Genomic DNA, 19,272 nt, shown 5'->3' with positions numbered 1-19,272 from the left:
CGCAAAGAAAAAGAGCTGGGAAGACCGTATATATATTAATGTACATCCGCCTAAAAAAAGACATTGTTGAGTCCGTAAAATAAAATTTATATAAATATATTTTTGTCAAAGAAAATTTTTCTTCCTCTCACAAGTTACTAGATTTCTGTTTTTATTTTATTTGTAAAAGATGTTTTATTTGTTTCTGACAAAATAGATTCTTTTAATATCTCATCTTGCGAATCGGATAATTATCTTAGGACGGGGGAGTAGCTTTTTTGAAACTTACGAAAGAGGAGAAAAAAAAGAATAACCCTTCTTGTTTGTCTTGTAATTTGAAAAAGGAAAAGAAAAATATAGTGAAAATCGATTTTCCTTTTCGGTTTTACTTTTCGTGCCTTATCTTTTCCCTTACAATCTTTTAATTATAAAAAAACAACACAAAGAAAATTAGTGCCGTTTCCTATACTTTCTCTCTTAATTAATTTCTCATTAGCAAAGCATAAACCATATTCAATTGATTTGAGTTCTTCTTTCTTTTCTTCGTTTCCTACGCCATTGATTTGACGCGAATCCCTACTCAAAAGTGTTTGCATGGACCTCGTTTCTAGTCAACGATTGCGTAAAAACGGTCAAGTGCTAGCTAGAATTTTGAATTCGAGCTGATTCAACAGCATCGACAATGTCTAACCCACTAACGATGCCTATAAAATAACGTACAATTGTTTGGTTGGACAATTTTGACCTTATATATAAATAAATAATAAAAACAAGAGGATTAACCTAGCAGACAGGGAATGTGAATGTATGATTCAATTATGTAGGTTGACCTATTCCAAAACCAACTACCCATTTTAAATGCTGTTTTTTTGGGCAGATTCATCATTAAGTTTATTTTTAGGGGGTTGCTTATCATGTATGCAACAACGACATCTCGATTTGAAAATAATGTCCACCGGTTCAAGAAATTTGGTCTGACCAAATAAATATAAATCCAACCCTTTCAAACCGATAATCCTAGAGGGACCGACAGGAATCCGACCGATGTGGTATCTACGGGCTTGCTGGGTCTACTTTGGATCCCGTATGAACAATTTGAGCTGTTTAATAATTTTTGTAAAAAAAAACTAGGTGAGTCTCTGAAATTTCAGCTCAATTCGATATTTATAATATTCAATTCAATCTTTTATTTTTTATTCAAATTTTAGTATCGTGGGCCCCGCAAATCTGTTGATACCCCATTGGTGAGATCCCTGACAGTATGTACAGAAGGTCCCCCCTTTCAAACATAAATGTGATGGGTCCTATTTTGTTCATTAGGGGTCCTCAAACTACTTCCCTTACCAACCATCACATGGGGCTTACCAATTCTAGATAGCAAAGCAGTCCCGGCCTAAAAGGTTCATGCATGTAGGTAGGAACTTTTTGATAATTTAGGTGTTCGGGTTAATTTATGCATATTTTGACTAATCAAAAGGGATCAATCCCGCCAGCCACTTTCAGAGTCTTAATTGAAACCGAAAGAAAGCTCTGTATGACCTGGTCTAAAATAGCTGAAAGAACCTAATAAGTTTCGAAGCTGACGAATAAAAACTTTTTGATTGATGAATCCCCTAGCAAAACACAAATTAAGAAGTTGGCCACCACTTATACAAGTTGCCACAAATTTTCCCTAATTCCCTTCCCCGTCTCTCTGTTTTTTTTTCCTTTAAAATGGATGAGGAAAGAAAAAGATGTAGAAGGCGATGGCGTCTTACCACTTGACAAATTTTGTTTGTTTGGATGATCTTTGTTTTCCTGCAGTAACATATGGCTTAAAGGGAAAACTGTGTCTGCTTTAAAACACAGATTTGAACACAATAGTGTTCGGAACCGCCTTATGCGTGTACACACACGCATCGAATGGGTTCAAACAAAATTGTGTCTGTTTCTGTGTTTTAAGTGTTGCTAGAATTTTCACAAAAACTTTTGCTTCCATCTAAGAAAAGTTGTTTCGGTTCGCGAAATACAATGGGCTGACATTGTCATTGCCCAAATCAATCAAACTTGATTTCTGAACAAAAAGCCCAATGGACAAACTACGTGTGGCGGTCCATAGTCCAGACATTCATCGTTACTGGTTGAGCTGGGCCAGTTTATCTTAAGCCCAAAAATTGTTTTCTTGAACTTTTAGGAGCACAATTCGGCCCATCAATTAATGTGAATAAATTTTTTTGAACAAGAGACAATCTTCATTTCGAAAGCCCGGATGGCATTGCAAAGATTCTATCACGAGATACAAGAATGAACCAAAACTAGCAAATCTAAATACAAGCACATACACTAGAAAGCTTAAACGACACATATTGCGAAAGTAGACCAATAACGAGATTGGACATAAGGGCAGTCAAAGACGTGGGAGTAGAGGAATAAGAAGCACAGATGAAATCAACTACTTACCCACAAAGGGGTGAGCAAGTTCCACAAAAGGATATAAAAAAACCCCTCTGGGAAAGAAATACTAATAAGCCCAAAATAAAAGAGAAAAAAAAAATTCCGCTCACCGGCTTCGACGTGTTCTTGTTCTTTACCTCTCTTGGAACGAAGCTAGAAATCTTAATCAATACGATCTCAAAACCAATTGAGCAGAAATAGAATATGGAAAAATAAAATTATGCACAACCGCTATATTGAGGTGATTGTTCGATGAAGAATTATTAAAATGTAGAGTTATCTCTCTACAAAAATTTATAAGGTTTAGGGATGTAAATTGAGGTGAAAATAAGAAAATAAAAAGAAATCTCCGCATGTAGGGCATCTCGTCGCAAATATATATCCGTGCTGTCATGAAGGCTAGAGCCAGAATGAATAGTGTTTTACGAGATGATATTGTTCGCCAAAAGAATTAATACGATCGAATATCTAAGTTATGGATCTTGATGGAAGTTTTAGGAGCAAATTATTAACATTCGAGAAGTCAAATGTTTGTAACGCCCGTAAACTCTATATTAATCTTCGAGAAACTTCGTTGAGTGAAGTAACTTGTATGACTGGCTCTTCCTCAGCTGCCTCTCTACAAATTTTCGATTTTTTTTTTTGTTGTAAAAATTTCAAGGACTAAATTTTGAAGAGGAGAATCGTATAGATTTGGCTATGAATTTTACCAACACTATTGTTTGCAAAGAATTACGATTTTCGATTTTTACCATCTGCCCCGTTCCGCTATGTTCTTATTTTTTGCTCCCTCTGTTCCAAATTCTTGATACTCTGCGGTTTTACGTGCAATTTTCAATGATATATATCTCTCAATGTATATTATTTTTTATGTTTTTGAAAACATTGATTCATAGAAACAATTGAAATATATCAAACAAGATCCATATTACATATTTTAAACAATATATTTTTGAAAACAATGATTCATAGAAATAATTGAAATCTATTAAACAAGATCCATATTGCATATTTTAAACAATATACATTGAGAGATATAAGCCATTAAAAATTGCACGTAAAACCGTAGAGGACCAAGAATTTGGGACGGTGAGAATAAGTACTTATTTTTCATTTTACGAGACAGGTTATTCTCTTACAATAAACAATGCATACCTTTAATTCCAAAAATAAGTACTTATTTGAAAAAATATTCAAATAACTACTTATTTTTCTTAGCGGAACAGGGCAGCTCAATTACTCTCAATTTCTACAAGTTCTATCTTCCTGCTCATACGTGGTCGACATGCATCCATGTTTAAAAAAAGAAACCCATACTGCAGATATTTTTTTTGACACTTTTTAATCCCAGTTGGTTTTTTTTATTTCTATAAAATGACCTGTCCTTTAAGGACATATTTTCAATTCAGGGGTGGATGCAAAAATTTCCCTAAGGAAATCTAGTATGTCCAGTATTACAATTGTTAAGTGTGAGTTCGGACCATTTTTTATGTCATAACACTCTTCCTACCACACACTCATATCGGATTCATATTCGTAGTTACGGGTCATGTGCGAATATATTAGGATGTAGAATGTTTAACACAACACGTGAAGGTGCCCGTCGAGCATCTTTTAACTTTTCCATGGGGCTACAAGCAGACACGGTTAAGCAATCTTCAGTCATTCCTCACCTGTTTTCTTTGCTTTTTCTTATGGTCGTTAGCAATGGGTTTTGTTGGTCAAATTTCACCAGCATTATTGTCCCAAAATCTAAAGCTTATGGCCCCAGTTAGACTTTGAAGCTTGACTTGAAATAATTACCCTCAGATAGCGATCGACTTTTGTAATCTCGGTTCTAGCAAAAAGAAAGCTAGGGCCTAGGGAGGTAATAAGTAATAACGATCATGAGTCATGACAATTGGAAACCCAACAAGTACTCCAATTTTTTGTTTTGTTTTTTATTTAGGAAAAAAACGAAAACATATATTCATAAAATCAAACAGTACAATGAACTCCTCGGTCTCGAAAATACAATGAAGGACCCGGAAGGTCCAAACAAAAACAAGAGAAAATTAAAACAACAAAATAAACAACCGCAAAAATTAACAGTTGTTATGTTGGAGACTATTGATCCGCTTATAAATGTAGCTTGAAGAAGTTGGAAGAATCACATTGTCATTGGAGCTCATTGTCCCTTTGACCCGATACGGTCTGGTGCCGTCACAATCGTTGTTGAAGAACCCACAAATTTGTCGCCTAGGCTAGTTGAGTCCGAGGGCTAAATACCCGGATCTGGGTGATCACTGTCAATGGAGGGTGGAACTTCTCTCCTGATGACGAGAGTCTCAACCATTGTATGACCATGGAGGGGGGAGAGGAGAGGAAGAGAGAGGGGAGCTGCGGAGAAATCTGTCAGGCAAGGACAAAAAAGAAGGATTTTGACTCAAACGTTTTTGTAGAAAACTGGGATGATAATAACTATTTACCACCTGTAATGTTCCTGCTTAGACCAATCCATTCACTAAAATGTTTTTGTAGGGGATTAAAATTTTCACTAAAATGTTTTTGTAGGGCCGAGTGGCATCCCTACAAAACGGTGTCAAGCGGTTGATTCGGCCCTTCATCTCAAAACAAGCGGCTCGAATAGAATCTGAGCGTAAATAAATTTTAGTCGTCGATTGCTCGATAAATATTTAAACCGTTGATTGCTAATATGAATGACTAGATCGACTACTCTGCACCCCCTTTGCGGAGGTGCTTGGCAGCATCTCCACCCAAAATTTCCTTGAAAATTTGTATAGGTGATCACTCCACCCATATTTCAGATTTTGGAATTCATCAGGTCGGCGGTCTCTATTGTTTTTGCGTGTCCAAAGACTCCAGAAACAGTCTTAATTAAATTCACTTGTCAAATGTCAAGTTTTCTTTTGTTACAAAAAAAAAAATAGAACTATTTAAAAAGTTTAAAATTTCATATAAAGGTTGGCCAAACAATAGAGAGAGAAACACCTAATTATTAGTTTTTTTCATAGCAAGAATTTCAAAAGTCAAAAAACTTACTTCATTATTTTATTATGGTGACGAAAATTGTCATGAAAATCCTTTTCCTATCAATAATTTAAATATATTCCGGTCTCAAATCTTTGGCAAGTCTACGAAGTTAGTATATCAGTTCAGGTGTCATGCTGTCACATCTGAGTGAATCTATTGAACGTTGAAGTTGAAGTTGGAATTTGATTTTTATTTTGCAACAACTGAGATATGAAGGATTATTATAAAAGCTTTTTTGAGGATTAAGAAAATACTTTTTCTATTTAAATAGACCAAATTACACGGGTGCAAACAAGCAATGGTAATAAAAAAAATCAACACATAAGATAAGAATTCAAACCGAATCCTAAAATGAGTGGACATGATTTATGTAACTAATGCAAGTGTTTGAACTAATCTCTTCTATTATTGTTGTTGGATAACACTCTTCTAAAAACCTACTATTATAAAAATATGACCGAGGAACGAATCAAATTACTTGAATTTGAGTTTTGTGTCGGTTCGAACAAACTTTCAAATCATGTTTGAACAAACTGTTACTTTGCTCGTTGTGTAAAAACTTTGAACTATTTGAAATCAGCTTGTGTTTTGCTTGATTAATTCTCGTTTGAGATCAACTCATTTCATAAAGGCAAGGTTGAAATGAGGAAAGGCTCATAGTGGATTTCTAGGCACCCGAGACAAGAAAATGTGTAGTAGTAAGCGACAAAATGCTTCGGAAAAGTGTAGTAAGCGATATACTCCTTATTCTAATAAAAAACCACGCAAAGGAGCAAATGAATAAACAAAATTTGCTTTTGCTATGAAATTATTTTTTAACTTCCTCACTTTCGTAATCGTTAATGTTTGACTATTTTGTTCATACATTTCTCTTGTCCAAAGTAGCCCAACAATGGATATGCTATTTAGTGTACAACAAATATACATCAGATTATGTAGGATCTATTGTGGGTTCCGCACTAATTTTTGAAAATGTACTATTTAAAATATTTCTTTTATAATTTTCGTAAAAATTAACTCATTCAAATATTGATAAATATTTGATCAATTTAAACAATTCTTTTTCCCATGGATTTAGGGACGAAAATCGATAAGACTCTTACCATTATCCGTATCAGCAAATTTTTTTTATAAAAATTCTTAAAAATATATTTTGAACAAATTAAATGACTCCGATCGATTGAGTCTCGGGACTCACCTCGAAGTCCCATGCGATCCGGTGCGCATTCGCGTACATCAAATAGCGTACCCATGGTTTATTTTTTCTGTTTCCAAATTTGTTTTGTCTGAAAACGGAGATGGCGCTGAGTTGAACAACAATTCTCGGTCAATCGTCTCTCTCTCTCTCTCTCTCTCTCTCTCTCTAGGTTTCGTTTTTGGTCTCAACACAAAGCATACATCTCTCTATCTCTCTCCGACCAGCAGAAGGAATGAGGAATTCATTGAAAAAACTGCGAGGAGGATTAGGGCTAATAAGGCATGGAGATGCCAGGGACAGGCGCGAACGTCGTCTTCAACGATCCGCCGCTCAATTGGACGACCTCGCCCGTGCTTCTCAGGTAGTATAATTCAATTCCTTCACGCCTCTTTTCATAATTTCCGACAAACAAAATCTATCATCAGTGAAGCATTTTACAAATGAACAAAAAAAGCTCGAATTTTTATCAGTCTTCGCCCTATCATGATTTGCTAAAACGCTAAAGAGCATTTAGTTTGTCTGAAGTAATACTGTTCAGCCCAAATTTTTTGTAAAATTACCTGAATCTCACTCCAATTCTTGACTCGAACTCATATGAAATTTAGTTTTACTCTAATTTTTAACCGAATCGAGGGAGACTCAAATGGTTACTCGGATTTTTGAAGGCCATTTTGTCCCTATGCCATTAATGAAGCTTTTACTGAAATTTATGCTTATATTTGGACTTGGCTATTGGAGTGGTTCATACCGAATGAAGCTTTTACTCAAATTTGGGTAAAAAATTGAGTAAGGGCTGGAGATGCTTTCTTCATGTCGCTGGAAACTCGAACGGACTTGAAATGTAATTGGGATTTTGGTGTTTTGACTAAGCTTTTTTGGTCGGGGAAAATTAGACTAATAGAATGAGTTAGTTATGGTTCTTACCATTAGGGATGAATTTATGTTGGATGAGGTTTTTATTGCCATGAAAAATGTAGGATGAGGAAAGAAACCCATTCTGCAAATGGAATTCTATTTCAGTCTTCGCCCTACATTGATTTGCTAAAATCATCTACTTAGTCTGAGGATAGGTCGCAGAATGCGCGAGCGTGAGCGTGAAAGCGCTTTCAAAAACTTCTCATGAGCGTAAATTTTGCAAGAGCGCGGGCATAGAGCACTCGTAACTGTAAATCCCCAAGCTCATCTCTGTTTTTGCAAACCCTCAAATGGTAGTCAATTACAAACCACGTTCGAAAGAAGAATTTGCTCAAACGGAATTATTTTTGACAAAAAAAAAAATTAAAGCCATTTTCTTAAAAAATAGCTTTAGCCTGGGACGAGGGTTGAGAGCATGAGCGTAGTTTACTACTGAAGGATTTTGTGACTATGTTCTAAAGTAATGCTAGTTAGGTCTTCTCATGGATGTCTTATTGTCGCTGGAAAATCTAACAAATATGAAAGCAATTCCTATTGGCAACAGGTGAGAGGGGGGAAAACCTTTGAAATTTTGGTGTTTTGAGTAAACTTTGTTGGGTATATTTTCCGAGTTCTTTCTTTTGAGGATGGAGATTTGATAAAATCAGATACAAATTACATGGCCCATAGGTCTGCACAGTTCAAATAACTTTAAAGCAATAAAATTATTATACGGTAGACAGTTAAGCCAAGTTGTTAGGAAGTTAAATAATCTAGTTAATTGTCTCTAAGTAAAGATTTCTTCTCTTTGTAATCAATCGATTGATTCAAATCAAATTTACTTTTGTTCCGTCATATCTACAAAAGTTATTCTAATGAGTTAGATGCCCTTTTTCCTATTTGGGATGAAGTTAGGTTGGATGATTACGGGTTTTCCCTCTTACTTATCCTACTCTTTTATCTGTTATATGTTATCTGTACTTGCAAATGGACTTTCTCTTGGTCTTAAGCATGCAAAGGGGATCAAAGTCGTTGCACTTGATGCTGATAATTTAGGAACAAATTCTTGGATTTGCTGGTAATTGATTTGACGTAGAATGAGGATTCCTGTGGTCAGGTGGAACTTACAGTGAGGATTCCGAAATTGTTTCTTGGGCCTAGTGGAACTTGGGTTTAATAGAATGACCCGACCCGACCCGACCCGACCCAAGTTTCATTCTGGCTGAAAATCAAAGAAAGAAAGTTCAGTTTTGATCCAATCAAAACTGGACAGAAAATGTAACACAGCTTCAGGTGAAGGCGTCTCCAAAAATGTATAGATGTCCTGCCAATACTTTTGGAAAGTGTGTTCAGATAACTCTTCTTGTTGTGCGTGTCGGTCTTATTATCGGAAAACCCAATTTGTGGTAGACCTGCGGTTACCAAGGGTTTCAGCAGCCTAGTTCTCGATTAATGCACATGTAATCGTGGATAACAATTTATTGTTTTTGCTCAGCCGCAAAGAAACTGTACAATCATAATGGTGACTGCGAACTTCGTAAATACGTAGATGCACACCCTATCTGACATGAGTCCTTTAATTTCTATGACTTTCCGCAAGCATGCCAATATAATACTATGCTTAATTTGGTTCAAATTTATGGCAGGACATGGCCGACATGGTAGATTGCTATGATAGCTTATTTTCTTCTGCAGCAGCAACAATGAACAGTGCATATGGTATTTAATTGACTCATTTCCATTTAAATTCTAGATATTGTTAATCTGCTTACTATTCTTGAAAATGAAGAAGACACGATGCTCTTCCATTTGCTTGTCTCAGGCATAGGTTCATAATTAATTTTCTTTCTCATATTTCCTTTTGCAGGTCCTTGTCAATTTTGTATTGTTGACTCATATGACCTGTAGTTGTTTGCAACAAACTTACAAATAAAAAGATTAGATAGTTATATTGAACAGTAACGTTTGTTGATAATATGTTCACCTGCTTAGTTTGTTGCCGCGTTGATTAAGAGGTCCAGTTCATGCCTAGAGTGGGTAAATAGAGCAACTTCATTCATTACCAAAAAATTATCACATTCACTGTTTGTTCAATTCTGGATTTGCCACTTCAATTACTGTGCCAATTAAGCTTCGAACATGCAATATCAATTATTCAAAGGTTTCAGACTCATGCATCCTATGGTTTTGAAGTTTAGAGTTCCTGACTGCCTTATCCCTCTTCTGTTAAGCATGTGGATGTCCAATGCATCCTCAGGTGTCATGACTTAAACTACTACATAAGTGCCTTAGAGTTCCAACCACTATTGTCAATGTTTGCTTTATCTCAATCAGTTGCTTTATCTCAATCATGGTAATGTGCCATGTGCACATAAATTGAATTGGGTCTCTAGGCCTGCCCTCTCTGATGCTATTTGGCTTTGATTTGGGGGCATGGTTCCGCAAAAAAACAGGTATAGGGGGAGGGGGGGCACTGTTTTAGTGGTATTCTGAGAGAAGACACACTTTGTGCATCTTGCCAATGGTTAGGTCTGTCTCCAATCTTTTCCTGCCCATACCCCCAATGATTGGGGACTACATGGGTTCTGTTGTTATTGTTGTTGGAGGTTTAGGTTTTTGCTGACCAGTAGCTGGATCAAAGACGTAGGGGGCTTGTATTCAATATCAAATTATTGATCGACAACCAGACTCGCGATCCAATAGATGACTTCAAGGATGCCTTTAGGACATGCTTTCCAATACACTGGACTACCTTTCTACACTTCTACTCTACATCAAACTAGAGTGATAGAACTGAATAAATAACCAAGAAGCCCATGGTACCATTTAAATTGTGAGATGGACCAGTTTGTGCCAAGAGGAGGTGAATAGGTGAAACTCAAGGATTGCAAGATCACTTTTTCTTCAATTCTTGTTCCATTCGTCCTAGAAAGTAGAAAACCTACTTAATGTAATGAGGAAATTACGCTTGACACGTGCAATATCAATGGCAACCCACTCATATTTCTGTCTAAAGAAATAGTTCCACAGCTATCTAGGTGGAAAACCTTACAAAAAAACTATCCTCAAGTACTAATCATTGGCAATCTGGCATAATAAAATTCACTTCTGTTCTGGAGCGAGCAAAGGAAAAAGGAGTTACATGTCAATCTTGGTTAACTTCAATCTTGCAGTCTTCCATAAAGCTCCATGCTTGCTTACTGCTGCATGTGCTTGTAAACTCCTCTCTAGGTTGAATAATGAGGCATGGAATTTCTCCCTCGTATATTCACTTGTTGCAATAATGTTACACAAGCGTGTTGTGAAACTGTGTCAACTTTAGTGGAAAACTCTCAGCCTAGCTTACTAACCCAAGTTTTCCACGATAATTGCCAACACCCTCTGCGTATGCTAACACGAACTGGATCCACTCCATGGAACATGCGGTTGGGTCCATTTATTTGAAGGCTGCTGAAAAGCAACATTATCTGGTTTTTGACTCGACACTGATCCTAATATTGTGTAATCAATGTAAAGGTTTCCGTTATGCCATGCTATAACCGTAGTTACTTGGGATATTTTTCCCTACACTCATGGAAGGGTGCCCTTTGAAAGGACTGAAGCTACTCATATATCATCAGGAAACCTAGTCTTGTATAATCAAATTGCGTCAGTTTAACTGGTTTACCTGATTAAAACAGTCGAGATGGATAATCAAACATTGTGGTTCGGAGATTCATGATGAATCGCGTCCAGTGGGACCAGTCATTTCCCGAGACACAGTGGACAGATTCGTCCTATGCCAGAGGCTGTTTACATTACAAGTAGCTTCTGTTACTAATCCCTTGAGAAGTGAAGCACCTCCTACAGATCATAAATCATAAATTTTCATAACCATGTATTTCTGCCAATGCTGAATTCAAAACAAAGTTTTCTTAGTCCTACTTTAAAGCAATAACATTTTGCAGATGATGTTTGCCATGTCGTATGTGATATTTCAATCTATGGAGTATTAACCTAACAAGCCGACTCGACTGTTTAACCACGTTAATTCTTGATCTTTTGTGACTTTTATTATTGCTGTATCGATGGTTCTTGATGTCCACTTACCTTCATAATTTTATTTTGGAGGGCTTTTTGAGCAAGAGATCTCATGAATCAATTGCATTTATACAGAATTCTCAGAGTCATTAGGGGAAATGGGTTCTTGTCTTCTTGAGAAGACTGCATTGAATGACGATGAAGAAAGTGGTAAGTGAATGGAGTTTTATCATGTATTTATTTGGTGGCGTTATTTGAAGAAGTTATACCCATTTAGGTGATTCAGTCTTTTGTATTTGCTTTCTTGTACACCCAGTCTGGGCTTCCTTTCGCGGTGAGAATTCGTTTAATATCTGCTATTCTTGTCCATATGAGTTATGCAGTGTATGTGGAATTTGAACTGTGTCTATGGTTTTGTTCCATTTTACAAATCATCTTGAAAAAAAAAAAAAAATCCTCGAACAAAGATAATCCATCCGTCCCCAATTATTGGTCCGTTTTGCACTTTCTGTGGTCCCAAAAAGAATGTCCCTCTTCAAAAGTTAAGGGGCAAAAGTTGGGGACTGTACTCTTTTATCCTTTTCTTTTAAAACCAATAGAAAAACTAAAAAAATAGCAATCCTCAAAATGTTAAGATGATGTGTCCTTTTCAAGAGTAGCACGGAAAAGTACAAATATATGTAGTTTATGATGATGTCCCCTTAATAAGTTGAAATCCCCACAAAGGACCAACATTTGTGAATGGATGAAGTAGTTGTGGAAAGATAGTTGGAACTTCTAAAATATTTTCATGCAACATGTTTCGGTTTTTGGATGATAGGAGACGATTGAGGTATACCTAATCTGCATTACCATATGTGTCTTTCTAGTGCTATGTGAATCCCAGGCATATGTGATCCATCCTGCCTTACCATATGTCCTGATGGTTTTTTCCCTAATTGTTTTTAAGTTACTGTTTTTGAAGGGACAGGGGACAGGGGACAGATGAATTTAATCTTAATGTCTGGTCTATCATTTGTGAATATAGACAATACAATACTGGAAAACTGGAGATTCATACTAATCTTTGTTTCTTCTGGATGAGACTTATTTGCACTTTCAAACTGGGTTGACAAGAAACCAGTTTTCTTGGCTGTCAGTCTTCCTTATTGTTGTTTTATGGTTTTTGTGTGATAATTTGGAATTTTGATCTGTGCTGCTTCTGTTCTCGTGCAGGTGAAGTTTTGCTAAAGCTGGGAAAGCTCCAGTTTGAACTTCAAAAATTACTTGACACTTATGTGGGTCCATAATTGTATACATTGTTTAAAGCCCTTTCCTTTTTTAAGCCTTGGTCATGATAAGTTCTTGAATTCTTTTTCAGCGTGCTCATATGATCCGGACAATCTCGATCCCGTCGGAGTCCCTTCTTAATGAACTTCGAACTGTTGAGGTTTGTTCTTATAAGCTATTTGATGCAATCTTCAAATGTCAAGAGTTGGCGGTTTCTTTGTACCATACCTTAATTCTCAACTTCATTGTCCAACTGTTACTTGGTTATCCTACACTAGATGCTTTACACACCCTCTGTCAAAGTGTTTTTCCCTTTAAATGTTGGACTCCCTGAGATAGACAAATTTAACAGACGGAGTAATTATTCTGTTTCTCTGTTTTCATCTTGTGGATCCCAGTTATCCAACCCTCATAATGTTTGTTGTCGAAGTCATGCTGACAATTTTCTAGTGGTTTGGCCTATTGGGGTGACGAATCGACCCCAAAACCTCCCTCCCATGCTCCCTAGTTAGAACCACCTAGTAACCTCGCTCCCATAGAGAAATGAGCGCGTTCCTGTCTGGGATAGAACCTTTCCAAAAGAAACAAAAGAAGAGCTACCAAGTAAGAGAAAATATGAAGCAATGATAATATAGTTATTAACTTGAGTTGCTTGATTAAGTAGTCTAGAAACAATATTTACTCATACTTACGAAAACCCATCTGCAACTAAGCTCTGAACTTGTGGGCATGGTTCAGATGCTGTTTTGTAAAACTTTCATGGCAAAATTTTGCAATGTCCTAGGCTCGTAGCATTGTTGAGTTGCTAAAAAGACATCTGATGAGTAGATCCAGTGATTCAGCATGGATGTTTTAACACTATGTCAAGATACTGAACTTTGCCAGCAGTGAATGTAAACCACCTATATCGCAGGAACCTCCTTTTGAACTTCATTCTGGGATTGATATCTCCGTTAAATGAAATGACTGAACCAGGGGATCATTTGTGCTCCCTCTCTGGACAAGAATGCTTTATCTTATTTAGCTGTTATCAGTTTAGGAAAGAAGCCGTGGAACTTTCTTTTCCTCCAACCTCACAATATTGGAATGCATGCTTTCTGCAATTATGATTTTGAAATTATAACTCCTATGACTACACACAATAATCCTGCATACATTTTGCTTATAGCGTCTGCTTATCCTTGATAAGATGTCTGTCCTTGCAAGAATGTGAGTCTTTGCATAGAGAATTTCAGATTGCCCACTGGGAGATTTTAGTTCTATCAACCAAAACATATCATGAGTATATGGGCATTGAAGCATTTAAAATAGTGACGGTCAAAGTTTTTTTCCCCTTCTATCTTAATGCAGGAGATGAAGAGACACTGTGACGAGAAAAGGTACAACTTTATTTGTCTATTTAGCTTTAGATAGATTTACATTCTTTGATCTTCGAAGTTCGGTATTCTAACAGTGGATTCATATTTCACCAGAAGCGTATACGAATACGTGTTGCAAAAATACAGAGAAAAGGGGAGGTCGAAAAGCAGTAAAGGAGAAAATTACTCTTCTCAGGACGTTAAAGCAGCTCATGATGATTTTGATCAAGAGGCAACTATGTTTGTGTTCCGTTTGAAATCTCTAAAGCAAGGACAGTCGCGAAGTCTTCTTACGCAGGCAGCTCGGCACCATGCTGCTCAGGTTTTCTTCTTCTTAATAAACTAGGTACTGTTTGGTTTGCTGTCATGATTTGGGAGGATGGAGTGGTCATTCCTTGGCCTCCCAGTGTAATGGTCATTGACAGAAATTGGTGAATGATGATTTCATTCGTAGTGTACAATTTGTCATTTTTTTTAGAGAAACCAGATGCCGGATTGAGCACTACAATTTGTCCAGATTTCATTCTGATTAACCGAACACTCCGTTAGTGCCAGAGATCATTTAAATTTTGTTGGATGATCAATGATATGCCTTCTTTCGTGCTTTAAAACAGTTGTGCTTCTTCAAGAAGGCCTTCAAAATGCTTGAGGCAGTTGAGCCACATGTGCAATTGGTCACTGAACGACAACATATTGATTACCAGTTCAGCGGACTTGAAGATAATGATTCTGACAACGATGATAGTAGTGACGAGGATGATGATGAGGACGATCGTGACTACAATGTGAAAGATGATGGTGAATTGAGTTTTGACTACGGAAAAAATGACAAGGGGCAAATTGTTATTGCCACACCAAGAAGCTCAATGGAGGTGAGAATTTAAGCGTGTTCTTGTACTACCAAGAAAGATCAAGTATTTCCTTCTTCTATGTTTTCTTCAGAAAATTGAAATTTTAAATGTCAAATAACCAGCAAAATTACATTATGGGGCCTAATAGCAAAAAGAGTTAGACTTTGTGAATTTGTCCTTTCCATTTGAGGTTTGGAAGTGTGGTTTCTCTATCAGGCCCATTGTGGAAGGCAATGATGGTGGGTCATACCAAACCATTTATTCGTTTTTACTCATGTTAGGTTCTTTCTTGTTTTTACAGCCTTTTGAAACTAAAGTTCCTCATCTCATTTACCTTTATGTCTTTTAGTGTGAAAGGTTTGAGTCTGAAAGATCAATAAAAACCACGAGAAGAAAAACACATTTTTAATAGAATTGGGGTCCTAACTCTTGCATTATGTGTCATCATGAGACTCATGACAATCTATGGACACGGTCTTAGCACATTAGAATTTCTCTTTTGGCACTTCAAAGCAACTATAAGCACCCTTGTGGTTTGGTGATACGGTACAGTGAGTCTTTATGCCATTAAATATTACTTCGAAAACTGGAGGATGAGCTAGTTAAGTATCTAAAGCTTGGGCCATAGATGGTGATGGCCTTGACAATCACCTGGAGATCCATAAGAAAGAACTGGACATTGTTACGTGCCAGTCCACAGACTATCATGTAGAGTTGGAAACTTCTGATTCTTCAATCTTTTTATGTGTTGATGTAGTTACATGGAAATTAATTTGCTCCCTCAGTTCCCTTTTCAAAAATTTGCACTTTCCTCGTTAAAAATATAAAAAGTAATTTTGAACATTTTTTTTCAAATTTTTCGCACCGATTAAAAGATCTACTTTAGTTGTTCTACACACACAAGGTAGAGTTGAGTGCTTTTGATTCGTACAAGAATCTTACAGTATTAGCCATGGAAGCCAACTTCTTGTCCTAGAAAAAGCCCATTTTTTTAGAAGGGACCAATAAAAGGGAACGGCGGGAGTATCTCAGTCAGCTTTACATACTGAAATGCTTGCATTCTAATGTGGTCTCAGCAATCTGCATTATGTCTTATCGGCTCTCACTCTAATATGCATAATTCCCTGCAGGTGGACAGTGTGGAATCTGTGGACCTTACATTTCCACAAGTTGCTACGGTCGATGCAGCTAAGGTATAGAACGTGAAATCTTATTCTTTGATAACACATGAAGTTCCTATATCTGGAATGAAGATGCAGATTTGTTTAGTTGGACTTAGTGAGGAGTGGTAATAAACCCCTTGCGCTAAAACGGTTGGTATGGCCCCACTGCCTGAGCCTTCCAAACTGGAGGTCATAGGATTGAAATGTGCAACAAACAAACTAAGGAGCTGTTATTCCTCAGTCGGTTAATGCTCTGTACATGTCTGATCCATGGTAGTTAATTTTTAATGCTTGCGAATACTAGTACTTTATGCTAGAGTATTCATTTTAAATAATTTAGGCTGCTTCTTTTGCTGTTCTTTTCGGTGGACACCATTGGCAATATTATTTTTCTTTTTCAATATATGCAGGAAAGTCAAGTAAGAAACCACGGAAGGGATTCTTTTGCCTCCATCGGGGAACTTAAGGCAAGCAGCCAATCAGCACCACTTTCTGCTGAGAAGAAATTTGATCCTGCTGAAAGGTTTAGACAACTACGCCCTTTATCCTCACGGAAGTACCACTCTTATGTACTTCCCACACCAGGTGAAGCAAAGGGTCCAGTTTCGTCTGGACCAGATACTCAAACTCCTCGAACAAGATATGCAAGTTTGAGCGGTCCTTTAGAACAGAAAAAAGGCGAAAAGATGTTGGGAAACGAGAAATTATCAGGATCTACTGTCTCAAGTCAAGATTCAGTACTTAGAGAGAGCAATAATAATAGGAATTCGACTGTCTTACCCCCTCCTTTGACTGAGGAGCTCTCATCAAAGAAGCATGATCAATCTGTCACTTCTGATGCTAAAAAAATCAGAAGATATGCTTTCTCTGGTCCATTGACTGGTAAGTCATGGCCAAACCATCTTGGTTTATCTGCTAGTGGACCTATCGCCTCAACTGGACCACCTATGTTATTTTCTGGACCTATCTTACGTACTCCAATGCCTCCACCAGTGTCATCACCTCCAAAACTCTCTCCAAATGCCTCCCCTACTTTCGTGTCATCACCTAAAATAAGTGAACTCCATGAGCTTCCTAGACCCCCAGCCAATTATAAAGCTCCCAAGTTTGCTTCAGGACCTTTGAATAGGATTGGTTATTCAGGCCCCTTGGTATCTAACCGTCAAGAAAATCCTTCTGCAAATATTTTGGTGTCCAGTAGGGCATCCCCACTGCCAACACCTCCTCAGACATTCCCACGTAGTTTTTCCATACCGTCCAGGGGGCAGAGTGGGAATATATCTGTGTCCGCACCATTGGGAGCACCACAACCTTTGAAGATGGCTGAAGAGATTGAATCGCCTACTCTGACACCAATTTCCTTATCAAACAGTCAACCTAAATCAACCAATTCATAAATTCGAGGTAATTAAGAAACCCACTGCTTATTTCCTCTTGGAGTTGATTGATTGGTGTTTAACCCACTTATGTATGTCAGACTCTGTCTGAACTTGAATTGAACCTTTTTGGCACCATGTTAAATAATCTCAATTGGGAACATGCTTGTTCAGTCACATGTTTTTTGTGGTCAAAATTTTTGGTATGTTCCATCGACTCCTTTTATGCACTAATTGCACGTTATGTGTGGGGTGCTTTGCTTTACAAGCATGGCTAGTTGGAACTTTTTTGTTTTCCAATGGAAGTTGAGCTTTTTAATGTTGAGGATTGCAAATTTGTTCAACTGGATCATTCCTGATCGGGGAAAGCTCTCATTTTGCACTAAATTTGGTATTAGAGTCTCACTCTCGCATTCCTCACTAAATGAAGTTCGTGCTCTTTTTCACTTGGCTTAATGGTGTATGTGGAACACTGGAGGTATACCATGTTTTCCTGGGGTTGTCTCGTATACTTGATATATAGAATGTGTAATAGTCCGAAATATGCATGTTCCTAATCTAACTTTGAGGTAGTTGCCTGTGTGACACCTGTTGTCCATATTAGGATATATGCTCGTCCTCTGCAAATCAGAGGGGTACAGAAAAAAGTCTATTTACTCTATTCTAAACTTGTAAGAAGTCCCCATATAAAAAGGATCCTGTGATTGATGAATTCTGGGATATTTGTTTGGTTGGGACATTTTTTTGGTTTCCTGAATTTCTTTCGTCGGTGCATCCTCCTATTACTGTATGCAGATACCATCATGTTCACAGTCAATTTAACTTGAGTAATTTGTTGCAAAGGAAATATCTGGATATCATGATTTAACCAGTATTCAAATGCTTAAGTTTCTATTTCAGCAGATTTATGCATGCTTATGTCCTTTCAGCTATGAAATTATAGTTTCGAAGTTCTGAATTGTGATTACCCCCACTGACACAGGTAGAGGCTCATCCCGACTTGATGATCTTCCGGAGATTTTGTTTTCAGGTACAGGTGCAGATTTGCAAATAGTTCGTTTTTCATTAGTTTTCTTTATCATTTTAGTCTTTGTTGATCCTGTTATTCTTGCGCACAAAAATATGCGCTCATTTACTCCCTCGTCTTCCGCACAAGGGGGAATTTTGTATGAATCTTCTGTTTATTTTCTGTCGTTACCAATCCGGCTTCGGTTGTATAGGCCAAATTTTAAACAGATGCTTGTTGACAGATCAGTGCGTTTGCAGACCAAATTACTCCCCATCAAAAGGAAAAAGGGCCAATCTACTAGTAGTGGTCACTAGTTGAAACAGAAAGTTAGAATTCGGCATTGGTCTTCCTTAATGTTCCATTCATGTACTTCCTCCATCCCATAATGTTTGTTCGGTCCGCAAAACGAGGACATAAAAATAATACAAATTTTTCAAGAAAAATCTAATTTTTTTTCAATAATTTACTAGATATCGATGAGCTCTTTAAATTTATGAAAAATTTTTGAATTTTTTCTTGAAAGAAATGTATTATTTTTTAGTCCTCATTTTGCGGACCGGACAAACATTTTGGGACGGAGGTCTTAACAGATTCTGACAGAGAAAATTAGTTTTACAAAGAATCACTGACTGTTATTTTGTGCATATCATCTCACTATTCCAGAGGAGTTCTTCCTAGGGTTCAATTTT

At 37.1% G+C, this 19,272-nt stretch overlaps 2 protein-coding genes and 1 non-coding gene across 3 annotated transcripts in view; all 3 read left to right on the top strand.

The window, feature by feature from the left end:
• The first annotated feature begins 6,685 nt into the window (after positions 1-6,685).
• Positions 6,686-18,846, top strand: LOC131311224 (uncharacterized protein At2g33490). The gene is made up of 11 exons (XM_058338578.1): positions 6,686-7,004; positions 9,184-9,256; positions 11,693-11,767; positions 12,773-12,834; positions 12,918-12,986; positions 14,177-14,205; positions 14,299-14,506; positions 14,799-15,056; positions 16,166-16,228; positions 16,609-17,602; positions 18,557-18,846. Exons 1-10 carry the CDS (start codon positions 6,876-6,878, stop codon positions 17,593-17,595), a joined length of 1,953 nt encoding a protein of 650 aa, XP_058194561.1. The 5' UTR covers positions 6,686-6,875; the 3' UTR covers positions 17,596-17,602; positions 18,557-18,846.
• The window catches only part of LOC131311229 (uncharacterized), an 84,276-nt gene continuing 73,559 nt past the window's right edge, over positions 8,556-19,272 (top strand). The window contains exon 1 of the mRNA XM_058338583.1: positions 8,556-8,565. The gene's annotated coding sequence lies outside the window, so the exon portion shown is untranslated. The remainder of the gene's footprint in view (positions 8,566-19,272) is intronic.
• LOC131312188 (small nucleolar RNA snoR100) lies at positions 9,883-9,989 on the top strand. The gene has a single exon (XR_009195765.1). It is a non-coding gene; the product is annotated as a small nucleolar RNA snoR100 (small nucleolar RNA).

This window comes from Rhododendron vialii, chromosome 12a (genome assembly GCF_030253575.1).
Source record: "Rhododendron vialii isolate Sample 1 chromosome 12a, ASM3025357v1".
In the NCBI taxonomy this organism is placed as follows: Eukaryota; Viridiplantae; Streptophyta; class Magnoliopsida; order Ericales; family Ericaceae; genus Rhododendron; species Rhododendron vialii.
Note: the sequence above shows the minus strand (reverse complement) of the source record. Positions and strands in the feature narration are given on the sequence as shown.